Consider the following 21,076-nt stretch of genomic DNA (forward strand, 5'->3'; position numbering starts at 1 on the left):
CTGCTTAAAAATCAGGTACTCGAAATATGCCTGAAAAGTCGACATCTCTCAGTGTCTTTTACGTTTCTTTGTCCACGTGTGTCTACAGACATGTGGACACACACGTGCCCACCAGTGTCCATTCAGACAGTCTTTATGTTGCCTCTCCATGCTAACCATGCATGTTCTCTTATGCACATCTTATTTCCAGCATGCTGGGACCCCTCTGCAGTTGCTGCCCTCTACCCCCTCCACCTCTCCCCCTCCCTCCCCCTGCCTATTCTTTACCACGGGGGCCATCCCTGCCCACCTATTTGTGACGTTCTCATCCAATGAGAGGGGGGTGCATGGTGGACAAGCACCAATGGGGCAACTTTTTCATCGCTATAAAACTTTTCAGGACAGTTTGCAGGGTTGCACTTTCTGTCGGTCCAGGGCTCCGAGAGGAGAGCAACAGCCCAGAGAGAGAGAGAGAGAGAGAGAGAGGGGGCAAAGTGAGAGCAAGTGTGAACGCACAGGGAGTTGCCAGTTTTTAATCCTAATCCCACTCTTCAAGAAAGTGGTGGGTAGAATGCCGCATCATTTGTTTTACGTTTCAGTGTTTGGCCAGCTGTAATTTCTCTCCATTTTTTTTCTATCCCTTTTGTCTCGAAGCCTCTCCGTTTAAGTAAGGATGGAGAACGCACACACCAAAGAGTCGGAAGACGTTCTGGCCTACTTTGGCGTCACTGAAGACACCGGCCTGTCACCTGAGCAGGTTAAGAAGTGCCTGGAAAAGTATGGCTACAATGGTGAGGGAAACAAAAAGATGGATGGATGGCCTGATGGATGCATGGATGGAGCACTTAGATGAAGCTTTTGATGCAGAGTGGAAAGAAAGAGCAGTAGAAAATGATGGTGAATGACATGATGGGGAGGTCCAGGAGAAGGAGTACATGCATCAGATTTAGCTTGAATGAGAGGCGGCATATGTACGGGGTGCCTCGGAGGTTAACAAGATAAAATGGCAGGAGCAGAGACACTGAGGGAAATGGGAGGGGAAGGTGAAGGAGGACAAGTAGCGGCAGTGTCGGTTTCAAAGCCGTGTGTGACTTTGTGATGCTGGTCTAATTAAGGGAAACTATCCGACTGACACAAAGCAGGAGTTATGTTTGTGGAGCAGGTGCCTCAGGGTGTCAAGTTCCTGACAACTGCTACTGGTTTTAGTTTAGATTGGGGGTAATTTATTTGTATTTTGAAACTGAGCGCACGACAGTCAAATATGTTGACTCAAGGTCAACATATTTACTTTTGTCTCGGCAGATGGAGTTTGCTGAGTTGCAGTCTCATTGAGCTTTATAAAGAAAGCATCAGAGGCCTCTTTTTTTCTTGCTTATCACAGCAGGGAAAGCGTAGGCATGAATGTAAATGTACCCACATTACTGCTTGGCTTAAGGGTTCAAATAACCGGAACTGGAAAATCATGAATATTCCTACCTCTGCTTCACATTTAATTCACTGGGAAAAAAAGTCCTTAATTCAGTAAAATGAAGAGGAATCATGTTTTTTGAGAATGCAATTTGGAGTAAAGTGTTACTGTTTATTGGAGCAGGGCCTCAGTTTGGTGAAGAAAGTGTAAATTGTGCAATGTAATGCTTCCTTTATACTGTGTATTTTGTACTCGATGGTTTTACGGTCAAATCGATTGACCTGGCTGCATGTTTCACTCTGCAAATATCAGAACGAATGTAGTAAGTGGTGTGCTTTACTAATGTTCTCTGTCTCTCATCACCAACAGAGCTGCCAGCAGAGGAAGGTGAGCCAACCCGAAACATTACACACCTGCAAGCTTCCTTTAACATCCCTGTACAGCTGTTCCTCTCACTTCCTGTCATGACTGCTCCCTTGCGTGTGTGTTTACCACTTGTTACTGACTCCAGTATGGTAATGATGTATCTACACCACACACTGCTCGAGAAACTAATGGATTGTGTCCACATCGGTTGTGCATTGAACTCAAACTAAAGCAGCAACAGTCTTTGCTGCTGGTTTTGGAGCAGCCCAAAGTGGTGGGAGGATATTAAAACAAACAATCATCATTAATCAAATATGTGTTTTCACCTAAATCACAGTCACTGCCTTTTCCATTTAACCCGGTTTGTTCATCAGTCTTACATGTATAATCACAGGAATTCTTAACACTGTATCAACATTGAATTTGATTTAATAGATGGGCTATGTCTATTTATTTGAATGTGTTTATCAGGCAAAAGTATCTGGGAGTTGGTGGTGGAGCAGTTTGAGGACCTGTTGGTCAGAATCCTTCTACTGGCAGCCTGCATCTCTTTTGTGAGTTTCATGATGCAAAGCATTCGACCATCCATTTATCCAATGCAAAGCACCTACTTATGTAATATTCATGAAGTGTTCAATGCACAGAGCTTGCTCACGTTCAAAAATTTCTTCTTCATTCTTCATCATCTTGTAGTGAAAATATATATTTTTCTATTTGTGTAGAGGTGCCCCTTCCATCCCTGTCTTACATTTACTATCACCAGATCCATTCAAAAGTAAATGGAAAAAGCAGAAAATAACATAATGTTTCAAGCAGAGGAAGACTAGCCACCACAATGAATGAAGGAAAAGGACATTTTCTCAGCAGTGCATGTAAAAGTTGTGTTTGCTATTTCAGTGATGGACACCACATGTAGTAGATTCTCTAATCTCTTCCTGTATTTCAGACATCATGTGTCTAATTACTTTTCTTTTCACTCTTTTGCATAACTTTCCAATTTACCTCAAATATGAACATTTTCTCCAAGAAAATCAACTTTTAGATATCTTTCAGATCACACGTTTGATGGGTTATTTAGGATTAAGCTGAGGTTGAGCAGTTAGAAAGTCTAGTTAGCAATTTACATTCGTTGTCCTGCAGCAGCAGTTGTCAGTGGTGAGTTGTGTTTCACCGGTCTGCAGTTCCCAGAAGCCGTACAGTAAAAGTGCAAGGGTCTCAGTTTGGTGCTCACACCTGAGAAGGCCTGAAACATTCTTGAACTCTGCCAGATTTGTGGGCATATTTCCTTTAAACTGTGAGAAACATAGTTTAGCACTGTAGCAATGCTTAAGGTACATTTTCTCTCGATTACCAGGGCTGAATGTATCACAGAGTTATATCAAGATGTTAACGGGGGGTGGGGGGGGGGGTTTGAAGCTAGAGCTAACCCTGCTCATGTAGATGATTTTTAGACTCTACCTCTGATTTAAACTTCAGAATATGTGGCAACTGAAGTTAAACACCCCCAATTTGTTGCCTTTTAAGTCTTGATTTTATGTTACGGTTTATCAACCTTGTTCTTACATAATTGGGGGCTTGTCTGGGATCTGGAGCTGCATCTCTTTTGACTCTTTACCAAACACAGACACACACTTCAGCTGACAAAACATCATGCACATCATCACGTTATTAGATTACCTTTAGTGCCACTCTCATTGACACCAGGAATCCCTCTCCCCTCCTTGTTGCTCTCGCCAGTGCAGTTTTATGAAGGCGACTAGGTTCTTCACATTGTTTTAATCTTCGATTGCTCCCCTCAGGGCTCCCTCTACAGCTGTCACTATAGCCTTAGAAGGCCTGACGTGCTGCGTGTGAAATAGCGAGAGAACAAGAGAAAGACGAAAAGAGAGTGGCAGTGCATGTGCATGGCAGGACCTTTATTTTAAGAAAGTCTCAAGCCAGGACGAGAAACTATATCCTTAGACAAAGGTCAGGGATGGAAGGAACGAGGGATTGCTTGCAGCAGCAGGAGAGAGTGAGAGACAGCGAAGAGGGCGGGGGGGGCTGGGGATTGGGTTGCACAATGGCATTGTCTGTTACAATGACAAATGAGCGCAATAGATTCAGAGTCATATATGGTTTCTAAAAGAGAGAACACTAAATACTGCAAATACATGGTCATCCTATTCATACACACAGGAATGCTCGACCACTGCAAGGTGTTGACAGGCCCTGACGCTCAGTCTGGAGATCGATTGTGTCTTTGAAGAGAAGCACAGTGAAGACAGACTGGAGAGAGCAAGCAATCAAGCCTATTTTTTTTTAAAAAGGGGTGAGAAAAGATGTGAGATGAAAAGCAGGCGAATGGAAAACAAGGAAGACTGTGATGCTGAGCTAAATGCTAAATGCTATAAAGGAAGGATGGGAGGACTTTACTCTTTTCTCTCCACTTGGGTCCATGCTCCGGTGGCCTGCAACTAATCTGTGTCAGTGTCAACACGAGGCCTTTCCGAAACACACCAGCATCAGTAACGTGTAGCTCCTGCTCACAGGGGCGCACACGTGCACGAATATTGGTTTAGAAAAAAGTCACATGGGGAGGATTTCATACATAGAATATCATACAGCACAACAGTGACAAAGAGAAATGTCATTTGATCCTACAGCGGTGCAGAAATAGCTCAGAGCCGTGACAAATATATGTTTATGTTTTATGCTACTCAGCAGTAAAAGATAATACTCTCACCCTGAGCGACAGGTGCACAACAAACGTAAAGACACTTTTGTATCACGGGCTTAGCGATAGTAACAATGTATAATTTTAACTCGAGAGGAAAGTGTCGGTACATTAAATCACCAAACCCAGCAGTGGAGCGCTCATGACAAGCTAGCAGTGACATAAAGCAAAAATCCCTTTAAATAACCTGACAATGTTTCTTGCATGTGTAGTATTTAAGATGAACGGCACCTCTGTAAAAGAAAAATGGACCTCTTAGAGTTTTTTTTTTTTTTACAGATATTGTGTATTTTTGGTAACACATTATAATGTGGCCAATGACTAAGGGTGTAATTCCCTTGTAATTAAATTGAATGTTATTATATTTTCTTAGAAATTATAATATAATAATATTTACCTAAAAATCGGAGGAATTTCAAAAAAATTGAAATTCAATTTAATAACTGAATTTTCCCACAGTGTGTGATATCTGAAGTCATCATTTTTATTTTATTTATTATCTTTTTTTTTTTTTTTTTTTGCCTGAATCAGAAAAAATCTGTTAACCCTGTCATTTACTGTTTTATCACTGACTTAAATGATTACCAGCTCAGTTAATTGATTGTGTAGACATAACAAGGCTTCACTGCAGTGTTAAGGACATGAATTGGATTACATTTGCTTTCCATGAATTTCAATATTAACTAAGAGAGGAAAAAAGAATTAAAGAGGCTGGGATTTGGAACTACAGGGTGAATCGATTAGGGATGAAAAACCAACAAAAAAAATGAAAATAGATTCATTTAAGTAATTTATTAAGTAAAAATGGTCAATTATGAGAGTTTACTATTCTACCAACGTGATCCCTGGATTTTGAGTGTAAGATCTGCTAGCCAACTGTTCCACAAGGAAGTTTTAGGGTTTTTTGGTTTTTTAGTAACAAACTTTCATCAAAAATTGAATCTTAAGGGTTTCATTTTGACAACTTAAGTGTCTCATCATCAAATTTTAAACAACAACTTTTTCAACTTTGGACTCTGTCTGTGTGTGACTGTCTCAGGTGCTGGCTTGGTTTGAGGAAGGAGAAGAAACTGTGACTGCCTTTGTTGAGCCCTTTGTCATCCTCCTCATCCTCATCGCGAATGCTGTTGTTGGAGTGTGGCAGGTCAGTGAGCGCGCATGAATACACACACACACACACACACACATACAGAAACAACTGCAACCCCAAGGCCGCATACCTGCTCCTGAATACTGTCTTTTCCCCACATACACACACCTAAATAGACTCTTATACTTAGAAACAGTCACGCCCAATAAATCACGCACATCGGCGGCCTGCTCAGGCCTTGTGTCCTTTACAGAGAGCACACACGCTCCTTAGATCTCAAAGATCAAGCAAAGCCAGAAAGAGAGGCATGACGTAAACAGGAGGTGAAAAGGTGAAAGGTTAAGCCAGCAGGGCGCGTGGAGGGAGGTGACGGACCGGGTCCCGTTCCTGCCTTGAAGGTTCAAACTGCTTCGTTACAATCCACACTTTGCGATCCTCAGTAAAAATACAGAGGGACGATCACGTTACCGCAGGCTTGCGTTTTGTGCGTGTGTGGTTGAGAGGTTCATATCAACCCTGCGGCAGTCATTTGGAAACTATGCACAAGGATTCACACATGGGGGATGAGGAGGAGAATGGAGAGAGGGAGGGCAGCTGGCATAAGTTGGGCTTTACACTTTGAGGCGGTCGAGGGCAGCCTTGGAAGAAACCACAGACTGAAGCGGACATCAAGCTGTCTGACTTCTCTGTGCCGCCTGCTTTTACTGGGAAATAATTCAACATGATGAACAAGAAACGACTGTGAGCTTTTAATTTAAGGACTTCAACCTGCTGCAGCACAAGTCCTGCAAAATTATGGTTGCACAACCTCTCTTTAAATTAGATTATTTAAGCTGATGGACTTTAATTAAATACAGACATCAGGAAAGCCTCATGATAATGGAAAACAATGGCTTCAAACATCATGCGCATCAGTCAGTCACTGGTATCAGCAACCTTATCCCTCATTTCTAATGACAGTGCCTGATGATTATCTGCCACAGCAACTCTGGGTGTTTAAAGAAACTATGAAAAAAGGGCTAAAATAGCTTTTATTAGTTTGTATAAGTATGTTTTCCTGGAATAAAACAAAATCCGTGCATTCTGCCCTCAAACATTACAACATAGAGTGATATTAATTAATATTTATTATGGCTCAGTGGTGCAGTAGTTAGCACTGTAACCTCATGCCAAAAAGGTTCTGGGTTTGAATTCACTGACGCCTGTGTGAGTTTCTTTTAATAACAAGCACAGGAAACAGGAAAACCAGGGCTGAAAATGTGGGACTACAACAGAGGCAACAAAGACAACTTTTGCTTTAGGAACGTATATAAAATCAATATAAAATCAGAAAATACAGGATATTTTTTTAATTCATTCGCTTATTTTTACCGACCTTTAGAGGTACCTCTCATTTATATTTTGCTTCTAAGATGCCAGACTTTCTTAAAATGTTATAAAGCAATAGTTCTCCGTGCTTTCGAAGGTCTTTGAAATTTTTTCTTTGAAATTTGTTTTGCTTTTCCACTAATTTTCAGTCCTGTCCTTGTACGTGACCATTTTCAGGGATGATTTTTTTTATTTTGTTATGCACCTACCTCAAGAGCTGAACCAATTTTTAACTCCCACTTTATTACTAGCAGCCAGTCACATCACACATCATACATTCCAGTTTCTTAAGTTTTATCTATAAAAAATGCGATAACACAGTTTAAATGGCATAAAATAGTATTTTGTACCAACAAGGTGATGTGAACACATGCACAACAAGCTCTTCTTTGAATAAATAACTCCACAATTTCCCATTTTCTTAGCAAAATATAAAGAAACAGGTGGTGGATCAAGACTTTTCCAGAGCTATGTATACAAAATACTTTTTATATAACACTTTTATACCCTAACCGAGAACTCAAAGAATTTTTTACTACAAACCTCATTCACCCATTCACATAAACAACTTTATTCTATGTCTGGGCACATCATCTAACGCACACACAAACACTCAACCTGTTTCATTTATGCATTGGGGCAACTTGGCCAAGGACACTTTGCCTGAAGACTGGAGCAGCTGGTTTTGTTAAGCTTTTTTTTGTTATCATATCAAAATATTTTATATTTAAATACATTTCTATTCAGGTACATTTAAAAACAATGTACTGTGCATCTTTTTAAAATAATGATCTTTTGATTAAAGCCTTTTTATCTGTCTAAAAACTGACCTTTAACATGTCACAGTGCTGACAACCATCATGCAAAGGACTGGAACATCAAGGAGCTGGAATGATTATGTGTTTGCTCTGTGTGCACTTTTGAAACAGGAGCGCAATGCAGAGAGCGCCATCGAGGCCCTGAAGGAGTACGAGCCTGAAATGGGGAAAGTTTACAGGGCAGACAGGAAGAGCGTGCAGAGAATCAAGGCCAGGGAGATCGTTCCTGGTGATGTAGTGGAGGTCTCTGGTAAGCTTTACCTGCTGCGTTTATTCAAAGCCTGTCCAGCCACTGAAATTCCATAAATGTGATCAGAATTAAGATGAGATGAACTCCCCAAAGCAGTCTACACATAAGCTTGTTCTAAATTCCAAACCCTTGACTGGAATGGGTCATTTAAATTCAAGTGTTTGAAATCTGAACTTCTCAATTTTGCAAGTGTGTGAATACAAGAGTAGTACTGTGCTTCAAAATCAACATGGCCCCTTATAAGGCAGTGACAGAGAAAAAGGAGTTGGGGGGGTGAGTGAAGGAATAAGCTTGAGTATAAGCACTCGCTCCTCTGTCTCTCCCCTCTGTTTGCTGTACACCTGTTCTTTTCATTTCATGATCTCCCCAAGGTCTCCCTCTCCCTCCGACTCTTACTGTGGTATCGGTTTTCAACAACAACACTATCCATCCAGAGTGCTAAAACCAGTCAAACACCCCCCTTCCTCCCCGCCTCCTCCAGCCAACTGTAACACTGCAGTCAGATTGTCTTTGCACTGTAATACTGCCAGACCAATAAATCACTAAAGAAACAAATGTTAATGAAGGGCCTGCTTTTGTGTTTGGGTTTGTTACGTGAACACTAGTTGGTGACAAAGTGCCAGCTGACATCAGGATCATCTCCATCAAATCTACAACCCTGCGTGTGGACCAGTCCATTCTTACTGGTATGTGTTTTGTCGGAGACAAAGAATAAATAAATAAATAAATAAATTTTTCTAATTTCTGTCGCCTTCCCTGACCGCTCATCTCTGCAGGTGAGTCTGTCAGCGTGATCAAGCACACAGATCCAGTCCCAGACCCCCGAGCCGTCAACCAGGACAAGAAGAACATGTTGTTCTCTGTGAGTCTTTTTCCTGCTTTCTCCTCTCCTTGACCTTCATATTTCCATCAGACATCTCAAAACCCACCTGCTGACTGATTTAACTTCCAGTTGGACCTCATTATTCCATGAAAATAACCATTACAGCAGACATTTTGCATGTCATTGTTGGGAACCCACAGGTGTAACTTATAATGATGAGAAATTCTGGACGTCATTTTGGATGTCAGCACAGGCGGCACTTCATTATCAACGTCATGCTGACTTCCTGATCTGTGCTGCTTAAAAGTATTAAGCAATTAACTCTTACTTCATGAGCCAGTTTTGATATTTCAGAATAGAAAAAAAACCTACGTAATTAAAATTAATGGCTGATTCAGTTAATTCAACACCTACAGGGGTCCTGATACTGTGTCTGCATCAAAAACTGTCCCATAGTTAAGGGAATTTCCAATCACTGTCTATAGCCTTGCTTTAGATTTTCTTTTTGTAAAGATGTTCTTTTATTACATCACTACAGTAGCATTAGTTCCTTTATTCACTAACATGGTTCATGTCTATAAGTGACAGAAACTGATACACTGCTATACTTTAGCTAACACACTTTACCAGAGACTATTTTTAACAATCGTTCAAATACAGACATTGTACAAAATACCAAGCTAATATCAGTCTGGTAGCATGCTGGCATCTAGACTATATATAAAAAATGGACATAGTCACTTGAGTCCACTCTAGAGACTGAGCAACTCCTGGCCGCTAAGGAAAATGTGTATTCCCTACCCAGATGTCAAGGTTGAGGCCAGTTGCCTTGAAATTGATTGTTAACCCTTTAAAGCCTGAACCATGAAATAATTGTCAGAAAATTCAAATTTTCTGCAAAATTGAGTGTTTATTTAACCTTGTGGCAATTTGTTTAAATGCAGTATTAATTTGTATATATTAATTTTAATTTGCATCATATTTGCTACATCAAAACATATTTTTTGTAATGTATTACTTTGAAAGGTATTGTGCAATGTATTTGATGTCTTTGAGGGGGGAAAAGTATAGAAAACTCACAAAAACCAGTTGGTGAAAACTGGTCACAGAATACTCAATACAAAACTTCCTTGCTACTTCCTTCCCTCCTTGGTCACTAGCAGATTTCTACAGGGGCCCATAGTTTGCACTGACCTTCCGAGTTTCTACTCTGAGCGGCAGAGAAACTGAAAAGTGTGACACAAACTAGAAGTGGAGACCATTTGCTTTCAGTGTAAAAGTTGCGCCTTTTCAAAAAATGTTGGCTGCAGCACTGAGGTACAACATTTACTTTGAATGCAGATAGTCCGATTCGCATTGCAGTTTCTCAAGTTTCACTACCGCTCGGCTAGTTAGCAAGTGTTTGCAGACAAGTTGGTGTCTTCCATGCAAACTACAAGTAATCACTGCAATCTGCTCGCAACCATAACCATAGCAATCACTGGGGAATACATATTTTCCTTCAAAGCCAGTGGTTGTATCAAAAATTATGTGTATAACATCAATCAAAAAACATGTGCAGGTTTATTAATTGCTGTCATGAAGCCTCTATAGATATCTATCTGTGGATATTGGATGTACTCTTATCTATAAGAGACTTTAGAACCAATAAATACACATTGCTACAGTGTACTGCTAGCTTGTTTAGCAACATGGATATGGTAATCATTCTAAGAATTATTTGGATGCTAGTTTTACCCACTGGAAAAAATACACAAAAATAAAAGTAAAAGTAAATTTAGTTACCAGAAAAGCTGGACAGTCTGCTGAATATCTGGTCATGGGTTAGATTTGAGTGGGAAACCAAGAACACAGCCTGCTTTGTTGTCTGTTTTATTATGAATGGGACCGTACTTTTCTTTGCCACATTATACTGAACAAGGAACCCACAGACTGAGACCATAAACTCATCAAGAAAATGTTAACAAAGGTCACCAATCAAGTGAGCAGCAGCGCTGTTTTCTCATAGTAGTCCCCCTAGGTTTAATTTCTGCATTAGCATTAGCATGCTGTTGGCTAGCAATTATATGGTATTGTTTACATATTCACCAGCTGATTGTGTTAAGATAAGTACCCTTTGTAATTAACACTACACAACATGCATTTTAGGTTGTTAAAACACTTTTGAAGTTATTTATAAACCAAATTACAATAAAGACTAAAGATTTGACCTCATGGTGAGGATGAGTAGTGTCAAAACAAAATGTTACCACACTCATTATGTTTAACCCTTCAGTCATCGCGTCTGAGTTTACTGGCTGCCTCATAGTTGTGTATTTCAGGTCCAGATTTTCCATCTATCTTTCCAGTAGACATGTCACTCTCTTTCAAATCTCTGTTCAGGGCACCAACATTGCTGCCGGTAAAGCCACCGGCATTGCTGTTGCGACTGGTGTCTCTACCGAGATCGGCAAGATTCGGGACCAGATGGCTGCCACCGAGCAGGAGAAGACCCCTCTGCAGCAGAAACTGGACGAGTTTGGAGAGCAGCTCTCAAAGGTGGGTGAGACGGGCAGCGTTTCAGAGATTGTTTTATCTGCAACAGTAAATTTCATTCATGTCATAAACATTTTAATATTGCTGGCTTGAGACTGAAAATTACAACTAATGTCATACACGTGCCCCCCTTGCTGCTTGCCCTGCAGGTCATCTCCCTGATTTGTGTGGCCGTGTGGATAATCAACATCGGTCATTTCAATGACCCCGTCCATGGAGGCTCCTGGATCCGCGGCGCTATCTATTATTTCAAGATTGCTGTGGCTTTGGCTGTGGCTGCTATTCCTGAAGGTAAGCCCCCTGGATTAACTTCTATTTGATTGCTCAACCATATGAAACATTCACGTCATGTAGCTCATGATGCTGCTTCCAGTCTGTTCAAAAGTGTTTTTGTTAAGTAATTTTTTTTGCATATGGAAAGGAATAAATTAGACACCTTCATTCATGTTCCTATTATTAAGAATGAACAATGCTCTGGACTTTAAAAGGGTCGGTAATTTGGAAATTTCCATGTAAAAGTTTTATTCAGGTATCCACTATAATAGCTTTGCATGTTTAGCAGTTTATAAAAGTACCCTTCTCTTACTATAATGATCGTTGGGTATGTATGTATCAGTATGTATTAGTTTTCAGAGCAAGTTTGCTCATTTCAGTTCAGTTTTTATTGTATGAACATGTTAGATGGAAATTTCCGAATTACCAACCCTTTAAAGTCCAGTGCATTGTTCAGTCTTAATGGTTGTGAATAGGACCCTGAATCAGACACTAGCAACCTTCCAAATAAAGCTGCCTTGGCTATAAGCCGGTTCTTGCCACTCCCTATCCAGCAGACAGTGCAGAAGGCTTTGGAGACTCTCCATGAGCCTCTTAAGCTGAGTTTTCAAAGTTAAGGACCCGATTAGAACTGACAGAAACAGGTGTATGCCTCAGAAAGCAGCTGATGACCAGTACATCTCTGATTTGCACACTAGTTTTAAGCCCTTTTATTAAACTGAAAATAAAAATGTGCGATTAAAGCTTGTATGGACAAAACCTCCTTGAATTCAGCTCTTAGTAAAACATTTGAACTTTCATGTACCATCTTCTTTGTGAGGCAAGAACATTCTCATTTTTAAGGTCTCCCCATCAGTCAGCTGTAAATTGTGCCAAAGTTAACTGGAGAGCACAAACTGACGATGCCAAAAGAACAACATAATATGCACACATAGATGCCGCGATAATGTCACTAAACTGGACAATCTCCAGACCTTGACCACACCATTGTTTTTGCCAAGAATGTGAACGCAGATCACCCTCCATGTGCCGGAGTGCTGAATGACTCATACCAGCCCTTCCCTCAGGAATAGCATTGGAGAGCACACACAGTATTCTGGATGCGCTCCAGCTGATGTGTTAAGGGCTGTGCAGGGACCCCCACTGTTGTCACCCTGCCAAGTGGCAGAATCCCTGAAGTCCAGCTGTTTTTTAATCAAACATTTGTCCTCATCTCTGAAGTTCAATCAAGTTTTGTCCAGCATTCAACTCGTTCTTGTTTTAAAGCAGCTCAGTTTGTTCAGGGCCTCTCTGATTAAGCTCTCCCACTGCCCGTCACAGGCCTGCCTGCTGTCATCACCACTTGCCTCGCGCTGGGAACACGTCGTATGGCCAAGAAGAACGCCATCGTCAGAAGCCTGCCTTCTGTGGAGACCCTGGGCTGCACCTCGGTCATCTGCTCTGATAAGACCGGCACCCTCACCACCAACCAGATGTGTGTGACCAAGGTGGGTACACACAAATAAGCCTGCGCACGTTTTCATTCAAATAAAAGGAGGTCTCATAAAATGTCATTTTTTGCCATGTTTACACACAGATGTTCGTCATCGATAAAGTTGAAGGCGACAGCGTTTCCCTCTGTCAGTTTGACATTTCGGGCTCAAAGTACACCCCTGAGGGAGAAGTGTAAGAGACAGAATCAGCACATGACTGCCATGACCCAACAGACTTAAAAACCAAACAAAACTAATGAGTTGTGTCTCTTTTGACCAGAACAAAGAATGGTGCGTTTGTGAAGTGCGGACAGTATGACGGATTGGTTGAGCTGGCAACTATTTGCGCACTGTGCAATGATTCTTCTCTGGACTACAACGAGGTCTGTGGAGGAGGAGTTCATGCTTCCGCTGAACAGCCTTCTTAAAATGCACTCAGCAATTTTTAATGAACTCTTTGTCTCGTTGATGCAGTCCAAGGGCATTTATGAGAAGGTGGGTGAGGCCACGGAGACGGCCCTGTGCTGTTTGGTGGAGAAGATGAATGTGTTCAACACTGAAGTGCGCAGCCTGTCCAAGGTGGAGAGGGCAAACGCTTGTTGTTCCGTAAGTCTGTCAAATATCTGATACAGCATGTAGTGAGTTACTCTTTATACAGACAGCTTTACTGTCAGCAGGAGCAGTATGTGAATAACTAAGCATACCCTTACTGCTTCCATGGGATTCAAGAGGGTCAAGGACAGCCAGGTGCTGCTAATCAAGTGCACCTGATTAACTGATCATCAGGAAATGTGAGCACCTCTATAAAAGGAGCAGTTTTGGCAGTTTTGTAGCATTAAGGCGTGTCTTTACACATTTTCAAGGAGAAAACACATCAGCAATGATCTTGAGAATAGCAGAAGAATTATAAGGCCACTTCTAAATAATTTGAACAACAGCGCAATTAGAAAAAGACTGAACAAATATGGCTTGTTAGGAAGCATTGGCAGAAGAAAGCCTCTTCTGTCTAAAAACAACATAGGGGCTCAGCTTAGGTTTGCAAAATCGCATATGAACAAACCACAAGACTTCTGGAACAATGTCCTCTGAACATACGAGACCACTGTGGAGATGTCTGGCTGTAATGCACAGCACCACATCTGCTGAAAACTAAACACAGCATATCAGCACAAAGACCTCAAACCAACTGTCAGTACCATGGTGGAGGAGATTTTGGCTCATTTTGCAGGCATAGCACCTGGGCACCTTGTAAAGTCAAATGTCACAGCTAAAGCTTGACTGGGATGTGCAACGGGACGATGACCTCAAGCACTGCAGCAAATCTGCAACAGAAAGGCTTAAAGAGAACAGAATCAAGGTGTTACAATTATCTATTCGAAGTCCAGACCTCAACCCAATTGTAGAAAGACCTCAAAAAGCATAAAGGAGTACAGTACACAGTTATTTTTGGCTTAGTGACACGGATAATAACACTAAGCGCTGTGTCGTTTTTCATCCGACTTTGAATTTAAATCATTTTAGGATTGGGACTAGTTAACTTTTTTATTATCTTCTGATACATAAAAAGCTCTCAGTTAGCCAAAAAACAAACAAACAAACAAAGCAACAACTGCATGGCAGGTGCAATATTTAAAATATTTATGTTTAATATGCAGGGCCTGGTTTAAGGTTTCTCCAGTTCACCTTCTTGCCTTCACTTTCTGACAGGTTATCAAGCATCTGATGAGAAAGGAGTTCACCCTGGAGTTCTCCAGAGACAGAAAGTCCATGTCAGTCTACTGCTCTCCTGCTAAGTCGGCCAAAGCACCTGTGGGAAACAAGATGTTTGTCAAAGTGAGCGTGGAACATGAGCCAAAGATGAAAATAATACTTGAAAAAGTTGTTCTGAAAAAGCTCCAAGAGAGACAATTTGATGTTTAAGAATCACAAACAAACGACTGCATTTCCTGTCTTCAGGGTGCTCCAGAGGGAGTTATTGACCGCTGCACTTATGTTCGTGTGGGTACTAACCGTGTACCTCTAACTGGCCCGGTGAAAGACCACATCATGTCAGTCATCAAGGAATGGGGCACCGGGCGTGACACCCTCCGCTGTTTGGCCCTGGCCACATGTGACACACCTCTGAGGAAGGAGGAGATGAACTTGGAGGACTCAACAAAGTTTGCAGACTACGAGGTTGGAGAGTGAAAACAAAAACATTAGGTCACTGTAGTCCCTAATGGAAGACTTGAACATTTCATTTCTTGCTCAGCTGTAGCACAGCTGAAACTTTTCTTTCTTATCCCCAGACGGACCTGACCTTTGTTGGCTGCGTTGGTATGCTTGACCCTCCTCGGAAAGAAGTCATGAGCTCCATTGAGTTGTGCAAGGCCGCCGGTATCCGTGTCATCATGATCACTGGTCAGTATACATATCAGATTCAGAACAGCAGTCTCATTTTAAAAGAAATCGAGCAAAGATCGACCTTTTGTGTCCCCCAACCCCACCACTCCAGGTGACAACAAAGGTACGGCTGTGGCCATCTGCCGCCGCATTGGCATCTTCACTGAGGATGAGGATGTCACAAGCAAGGCCTTCACCGGCCGTGAGTTTGATGACCTCGCTCCATATGACCAGAAGAACGCGGTTCGAAAGGCTTGCTGCTTCGCCAGAGTTGAACCAGCCCACAAGTCTAAGATTGTTGAGTTCCTACAAGGCTTTGATGAGATTACAGCCATGGTGAGGAGAAAAGAAATTAACCTTTGATGAGTTTATTGTGCTTGATTTAACAAGTCTAACACGCTGTTCCTCCCCATTTCACCTCGACCCGTCACCCAGACTGGTGATGGAGTGAACGATGCCCCCGCCTTGAAGAAAGCGGAGATTGGCATCGCCATGGGCTCTGGCACTGCCGTTGCCAAGTCTGCCTCTGAGATGGTCCTGGCTGACGACAACTTCTCTTCCATTGTGTCTGCTGTTGAGGAGGGCAGAGCCATTTACAACAACATGAAGCAGTTCATCCGCTACCTCATCTCCTCGAATGTGGGCGAGGTCGTCTGGTGAGCACATTACACTTCACTTAACTGACACGTTCACGTGAGTTCTTGCCCTGCATAAGAAAGGACTTAAAACTAGGAGAAAGATTGAATTCTGGTTTTTTTTCACCTCTTCAGTATCTTCCTGACTGCTGCGCTCGGTCTTCCTGAGGCTCTGATCCCCGTCCAGCTTCTTTGGGTCAACCTCGTGACTGACGGTCTGCCTGCCACCGCGCTGGGCTTCAACCCGCCTGACCTGGACATCATGGGCAAACCCCCCCGCTCCCCCAAAGAGCCCCTCATCTCTGGCTGGCTCTTCTTTAGATATCTGGCCATTGGAGGTATATACTGATACTGCAGACACGACCAGCAGCTTCCTTCAGTAGAGTTTTTCAAGGATTTATCGCAACATTGCATAACACACCAATCATCTTCAAGACTTTAAATGTAGACTCATAGTTTTCATGGACATATCTTTTGTAATACTTCTTCCAGGCTATGTTGGAGCTGCAACAGTGGCAGCAGCTGCCTGGTGGTTCCTGTACAGTGACGATGGTCCAATGGTCACCTTCTACCAGCTGGTTAGTATCAAATCGTCTTATTTGTGAACTTTTCTTCTAAAATACTCTTGAGACTCCTCGTGTAAAATTACAGCTGACCTTTTAAAGATAAAGAACCATCTTAGCCTCTCACAAGCGCTGCCGATTTTTTTTTTTAAAAAGACCATCTATGTTTGTTTCTCTCCATCAGTCTCACTTCATGCAGTGCAGTGAGGACAATGAGGACTTTGCTGGTGTCCACTGTGAGGTATTTGAGTCTGCTCCACCAATGACCATGGCTCTGTCTGTACTGGTCACCATCGAGATGTGCAACGCTCTGAACAGGTCTGACTACACTGTGAACCCGAAAGGCATTGTGGGTACATCCATCTAGTCAAATGTGCCACCAGTACATTAAATGTTTGGACATTGGCACCAGTTTTTGTAGTTTTGCCTTTGTAACCATCACAGTGGATTTCAAACCAAATAGTGAGGATATTATTGAAGTGCAGATCTTCAGTTTTAATTCAAGCACTTTTACACAAATTTGGCATTAACTATTCATTCACCCAACAAGCAAAAGATCCCAGGAAAAGATACAAATCCCTCAGAGGGTATCCAACATAAAAATCTGCCTGATCAAATATGCAGAGTTATCTGCTGTGGCAACCCCTTGGAAATAAAGGCACTTAAAAGTTTCTTCTTCTTCTTGAATTATATATAATCTCCTATTTGCAGATGCTCAAAATTAAACCGACAAATCACCAGAATTTTAAATGTCAGGATTGTTTGTTTGGGCTTAAACCCACTGTGGTGGTGCACAGATTATGTGCAAACTGGTCCAAATTATAAAAACAGTGTGGCTATCCGAATAAGTTACAATAATTTATGGTAGCTGAGTAGTAGTGAGAGCCATTATCTACAAATAAAGAAAATTTATTATGAACCTTTCCGGAGTGACCAGCCTACTAAAATTACTCCAAGAGTGCACTAATGACCCAGAACAACATCTAAAGAACTGCGGGAAAGGGAGTCCTGCAGTATTTACTCAGGTTATCTTTGTATAATATTAAAATTTGTTTGATCTGAAACATGTAACTGTAACAAATTTGCAAAAAAAAAGACAGTGAGGTCAAATTAAATCTTCAGTCAACTTTTTTCCATTTTTAGTGTATATAAAAATATTTCCATCAGCTACTCTTAGACGATTGAGCACTGACTAAACTGTCACAAACAGAAGTAAAATTCAAATGAGGTCCACTTTAAAAAAGAAAAATAGAAGCTGACGGGTTCATTTTGGAAAAGGTCCAATTTTGCTGCAGGCAACTGCAAGTGACAAATAAAGGCTTCATTCATTTTGACCTTTTCCAAACATGAAAGCTGTGTCATAGTTCCCGTAGTTATAATAAGAAGACAATGAAGCACTTTGCAAACACATTACTATGCAGTCGCCTCCACACATGCACTTTTTCACGCCCTTTTACATTTTCAGTTTGCATTAACGTACCCCATCCGCTCTGCCTTCCTCCTATCCTCCCCCACGTCCCTGCTCCCTCTACACCAGCTTGTCTGAGAACCAGTCTCTGGCGCGCATGCCCCCCTGGAGCAACGGCTGGCTGGTGGCTGCCATGAGCCTCTCCATGTCCCTTCACTTCATGATCATCTACATCGACCCCCTGCCCGTGAGTCTGGCCTCATGCAACACACTGCACATCTCCATTTATATCTCCACACACACATTTCCTCTCTCCCTGTTTCATTGCTTAAATGCTAGTTGCACATATAACTGAGAGAAACTACAATGGAGAACTGGAGAAGAAACACATGTATTTCAGGTCTGACAGATAAATAAGCTCCAGTATAACACATTTACAGCTACTTCTTACAGGAACTTGTGCGCTGAGTGGCGCTCAGTAGTTTTAACATGCCACTGCTCTGATTCACAGATGATCTTCAAGCTCACTCACTTGAACGTGGAGAAGTGGATGGTGGTGCTGAAGCTTTCCATCCCAGTCATCCTTCTCGATGAGCTTCTTAAATTTGTGGCTCGCACATATCTGGACGGTAAGACCTGCTTGACAAACACTGTTCCATTTTTCTGCCCCCTTTACGCGCAGGGTAACAAATATTTAGAAATATCCATGATTGATGATCCAGGAAATGTGCAGTATTAATCTCACAGGACAGCTGTTTGTAATTTAAAAATGATCATGTTGCACATTAATTACTGCAGATCAGATTAAATCTATGAATGAGACATAAACATGATGCTGCAACAGTCTGTAGCCAGAAACTGGGAATAGCTACATTCTCCTGTATTATCCCTTTTTAATGAACAAGTTAAATTAGGAGTGATGGTTGCAGAATAATTTTCCTCCCAATTAAACGTATTTTTAATGTACTTTAACATTTAACCTGTTCCCTCTTTTTTTTTTTTTTTAATCCCTGACGATGTCTCCCACCCTTTTCCCTCTAATCTCTATTTCCTCTGATGACTTTTACCTAATCTTCCTCTCCTTGGATGCCCTTCTTCACTGTTCCCTTTCTGACAATCCAGCCTAAACCTGTTCCCCCCTCCTCCTCCATACCCCTGTAACAAAACAAGGTACTCCCCTCTGACTCCAGCTAAAGGTTTAAGCATGCTGCATCTTGCAAGACTTAAAAGACTTTCTGGACTAATGTCTGTGGACCCGAAGTGAAGCTGCATTTGCCATGAAATCAAATTTTAATGCATGATTTGTGTTTACAGCTGGAAGCTGTTGCTGCAAGCTAAACGTATTGCTTTAAGTAGCTTTTAGATTAACACAAAAAATAGTAAAATCCAGATTAGTACACGTGGCATGCTCTGACCGTGCAATCTCCTGCAATCAGAGTTTGTGCATTTATGCTAAAAAGGTAAAGCATAATACGAACATTACGGCATTATGTTGAATACTTCTCACATCAGTCCTCGTTGTTGTGATTTTTAAAAAGAAAAGTTAGTTTTTTGTTTTTGCTTACACACAAACTAAAAAGGAAGTTGGATATTTGAGGAATTAAGTGGTGCACTGTGAGGAAATTAAGAGCACGCACGTGCAGCATCAGAGATCGCAGGCAGACGGTTTGCGTGAGAAACAGCAATTCTGGCTCAATCCTGTTTCATCTACACTCAAACTTGAACATAACTACGACAGCAATTTTCTTGCCCTTAAGCAGAAAAGACCCTGCTACAAGCTTTCCTTTGAAACCATTAAACAGTCTCCATTAATCCACAGAACATATGTGCGTGAGTTAACTGCTGGATTTTAGTTTACTCCAGGAAACAAAGCAAATTGCCTTATTTCTCACAATGTCCAACTTTTGACCTCGAGCTAGCTTCAACCATGGGCCTTTTTTTTTAAACTTTAAATACACCCATTTACCCCGATGCCTTTACATTATATACCCAACAAGCCTTTGTTTGGTCCCTCCAGGCAAAGTCTAGAGGTGAAGAGAAGCGGAGAGTGGCTGAAGCAGAGAGGCACCGAGACACAGAGGATGGAGAGAAAGGCTGAGCGCTCCAACTGAATGAGAGTGTGCAACATGTCGCTTGATCAAAAACCCCGAGTGGCATGAATACAAACACATAAGCCATCTGATGATACACTGAAAAAAAGCTGAAAACTATTTTTGTCTGTGTATGTACTGAAAATAATATATAGTGAAAGAATTATTAAAACTATTGTGTTGATTTTATTCTTAAAGAATAAAGATATGTATTAAAGTAACCGTCAGTTTTCTGAATACCATCCTTTTTTTTTTATATTACGTACTCTTAGTAGACGAGCAACACAAGATTATGGTTTTAAAGGGCTATTTCACCCATTTTGAGCAGACTTTTGACCTTCACAAAAATGCAGACATCAATACTCCCTCTATATTATTTACTGAGATCTGCCACTTCATTCACCTGCAAAATATGCAGAATTCAGGTTCCACATTAGTCCACTGTCACTGAATTCAGGGTCAGAGGTGATGTAAAGGTTGATGTAAAGCAGTGGTGTGAAAACCAGCAAAGACTCCAATCCAGCCTAATGCACAGCTTTGAAAAGGTGAAAGACGATACAAATTCTGTACTTTTAACTGTATTTTCACGAGTTTTACAGCTTCTCCTGCTGGTAAAGACCTCCCACCGTGAAGCAGACTTCAGCTACACCAGATTGGTCTCCGGTAACCCTATGTTGGGCAGGTTACATTGATGTCCTTGATTTGGTTCCCTTCATAGGGAGGTCGTCACTGGGGAGAGGGAGGTCTGGCCTTATCTGCTTAGGCTGCCGTTCCCACAACCCAGTTTGGAAGAAGTAGAATAAGATGGATGGATGGATTTCAGATTTATAATTACAGGACAGTCTGAGCAATCAGCTATCAGAATGTTGCCTTGTAATTTTGTACTTTTATTTCTAAAAA

At 41.5% G+C, this 21,076-nt stretch overlaps 1 protein-coding gene across 2 annotated transcripts; it reads left to right on the forward strand.

Annotated features, from left to right (window-relative positions):
- Positions 1 to 380: 380 nt before the first annotated feature.
- atp2a1 (ATPase sarcoplasmic/endoplasmic reticulum Ca2+ transporting 1) lies at positions 381 to 20,413 on the forward strand. Of its 2 annotated transcripts, XM_005468302.4 has the most exons (26): positions 381 to 541; positions 634 to 770; positions 1,757 to 1,774; positions 2,225 to 2,307; positions 5,509 to 5,613; positions 7,857 to 7,995; positions 8,601 to 8,681; positions 8,772 to 8,857; positions 11,201 to 11,356; positions 11,503 to 11,644; positions 12,947 to 13,113; positions 13,203 to 13,291; positions 13,379 to 13,481; positions 13,573 to 13,704; positions 14,806 to 14,931; positions 15,055 to 15,273; positions 15,387 to 15,498; positions 15,593 to 15,816; positions 15,916 to 16,136; positions 16,251 to 16,453; positions 16,608 to 16,693; positions 16,863 to 16,996; positions 18,216 to 18,333; positions 18,598 to 18,715; positions 19,209 to 19,256; positions 20,104 to 20,406. In XM_005468302.4, exons 2-25 carry the CDS (start codon positions 653 to 655, stop codon positions 19,211 to 19,213), a joined length of 2,985 nt encoding a protein of 994 aa, XP_005468359.1. In that variant the 5' UTR covers positions 381 to 541; positions 634 to 652; the 3' UTR covers positions 19,214 to 19,256; positions 20,104 to 20,406. The 2 variants fall into 2 exon arrangements, with proteins under 2 accessions (XP_005468359.1, XP_003454037.1); XM_003453989.5 differs by lacking the exon at positions 19,209 to 19,256 and having other exon boundaries at positions 20,104 to 20,413.
- The last annotated feature ends 663 nt before the right edge of the window (positions 20,414 to 21,076 follow it).

The sequence above is a fragment of the Oreochromis niloticus genome, linkage group LG4 (assembly GCF_001858045.2).
Source record: "Oreochromis niloticus isolate F11D_XX linkage group LG4, O_niloticus_UMD_NMBU, whole genome shotgun sequence".
NCBI classification, from domain to species: domain Eukaryota; kingdom Metazoa; phylum Chordata; class Actinopteri; order Cichliformes; family Cichlidae; genus Oreochromis; species Oreochromis niloticus.